Genomic DNA, 2,681 nt, shown 5'->3' with positions numbered 1-2,681 from the left:
GGCAACATAATATTGTGCTCTACAATATTTCTCTGAATAAATCTCTGACAGAGACTATCAGCCAATGACTGTGTGCATAGTTAGTAAGTATGCTGACATCATCCATAGCAACAAGGTCAACCCCGCCCTTTCTCTTAGCTTAAGACTTCTGTCTATACCTTAGTAAAAGTTTGTCTCAGCAGCTTTGTGAATAGGTTTTAAGAGAAAACTCTTAGCTAAACACTTTTACTGCTATTTCAGAGAACTCCTATTGGTAACATAAAATGTTTTGTGAATATGGACCCTGTTTTCTTTGCTAATAATGTGTTTGGAACTTGTATTCCAACAAAGCATGTTGCATAAAGTCTTAGTATGCATTTCTAGGCCGTCTGAAGCTGACTGTTCTGTCTGAAGATCGGCTGCAGATGAAATGGAAGGAGGCGGAAGGGCCGGTGCAGGGCTATAAGGTCCGTGTGCGGCCCATCACAGGTGAGACTGCGGTTAATGGTAACTAATTAAGATTACATACAGGATGTGCATGCAGTGACATATATGTGACCTTGGACCACAAAACCAGTCATAAGGGTAAATTTTTTTGAAATTGATAGCCAAATAAATAAGCTTTCCATTGATATATGGTTTGTTAGGATAGGACAATATTTGGCCGAGATACAACTATTTGAAAATCTGGAATCTGAGGGTGCAAAAAAAATCAAAATACTGAGAAAATCTCCTTTAAAGTTGTCCAAATGAAGTTCTTAGCAATGCTTATTGCTAATCAAAAATTAAGTTTTGATATATTTACAGTAGGAAATTTACAAAATATCTTCATGGAACATGATCTTTACTTAATATCCTGATGATTTTTGGCATAAATTTTTTTTTATAATTTTGACCCATACAATTTTTTTTTGGCTATTGCTACAAATATACCCCGGCGACTTAAGACTGGTTTTGTGGTGCATGGTCACATATGTACGGTACTATTCAAACCTTTTTTTAATGTTTTTTAAAGAAGTATCTTATGCTCACCTAGGCTGCATTTATTTGTCAAAATACAGTGCAAACAGTAATATTGTGAAATAATATTTGTACAGTTTATAATTAAAACTGATTTCAATATATTTTAAAATTTAAATTATTCTTGTGATGGCAAAGCTGAATTTTCAGCATCATTATTCCATTCTTCAGTGTCATATGATCCTTCAGAAATCATTCTAATATGCTGATTTGCTGCTCAAGAAACATTTCTTATTATTATTATCAATATTTAAAACCGTTGTGCTGCTTCATATTTTTGAGGAAACTAATAAATGTTTCAGGATTCTTTGTTAATTAAAAAGTTTTAAAGAGCGTTATTTAACAAATATATTTTTAACAATGTAAAACTACTTACTGTCAGTTATAATCTATTTAATACATCCTTGCAGAATAAAAGTATAAATTAAAATAAATAAATAAATAAAATCTCACTGATTGTCATAGCATATAGCAGTCATAACTGGTCACTCCAGGGCAGATTAAATCATCTGCTGCTCTGAGGAAACACCCAAATTTTGTCCGCTACACATAACAAGAATTGGATTCCACTGAAGCACTCAATTTATTACATTTACCAACAGAATTTGAGATTTTGAAACAAAAAATGACTGTATTTGTCAGTAAATAAATCAAATAGATAGAAGTTACTTATTTTTAAAAGTAACTTTAATATTGTAATGTATTATATTTGAAAAATGAATAAAGATTTGCAGATTATAGCCAGACATTATCAAGGGCCTTTCTTTCTTTCTTTCTTTGTAGAACAGTACATTCTTATCCCACGGAGTAAGCATTCAGAACCAGTGAGGAATAGGAGAGCAGGATTTTTGAGCGATGATTGAATCAGGATAGTCATAAGTTGCTCATATCTCTTCTGTCTGACTTCTCATCTTGTTTTTACCACTCTATATATATGTGTGTCCATACCTTTCAGTTGAACCCCTTCTCTTTCCCACCATTTCTCTCTCTCCATCTTTATCTTTGTCTCTTTTATCTACTGTTCCGCCCTTGTGCTCAGGTGAGTCCAGGCAGGTCTGTTGCAGTCTTGAGAAAGTTCACACAGCAAAACAAACAGCACACATGCCCCACAGTGCTCCAGGCAGAGACAGACAGAAATAGGCATTCATGTTTCACAATAAAATCTCACACTCTGCCATCTTTTGATGATATTTAGGTTTAAGTTCTGTGCAATTTCTCACTGTCCATTCTCTATGTGAAGTATATAATTCACTACTCTTACTTTCCCTCATACCTTGAAATGAAAAACCACATGCTGTGTCTCATTTCGAGGTCTGCGCCTTCAGGAGGTGGCCTTTGTCAGTCGCATGCTTAATCAAGTCTGTCTCATTTTATAAAAGCAAACTTTATATTCCAAAATAAGAAAGAAATTACAGTAATGCATACCTCACAAGAAATAATATGTTTGTGGACAACAAAAACCACTCCTGGAAGGCACAACTTTTTAGATGAGACGGCAACAATCACTTCACTCAACAATCACATGTACATACTACATTTTAATTTTAATCACATAAAATGACCTAAAACTGCAGTGCACCTTAACTGAATTTTATTTATATATATATATATATATATATAAAGCACACACACATTTATATATATATATATACACACACACACACATTTATGTATATATATAA

The 2,681-nt window shown here is 33.4% G+C and overlaps 1 protein-coding gene across 1 annotated transcript in view; it reads left to right on the top strand.

The window, feature by feature from the left end:
• Positions 1 to 2,681, top strand: part of LOC107737588 (collagen alpha-1(XX) chain-like) — a 32,524-nt gene that overhangs the window by 5,878 nt on the left and 23,965 nt on the right. Inside the window, exon 3 of the mRNA XM_016549140.1 lies at positions 364 to 468. Coding sequence (XP_016404626.1) covers positions 364 to 468 — 105 coding nt within the window. The remainder of the gene's footprint in view (positions 1 to 363; positions 469 to 2,681) is intronic.

This window comes from Sinocyclocheilus rhinocerous, unplaced genomic scaffold (genome assembly GCF_001515625.1).
Source record: "Sinocyclocheilus rhinocerous isolate Xijiao unplaced genomic scaffold, SAMN03320098_v1.1 scaffold72, whole genome shotgun sequence".
NCBI classification, from domain to species: Eukaryota; Metazoa; Chordata; class Actinopteri; order Cypriniformes; family Cyprinidae; genus Sinocyclocheilus; species Sinocyclocheilus rhinocerous.
Note: the sequence above shows the minus strand (reverse complement) of the source record. Positions and strands in the feature narration are given on the sequence as shown.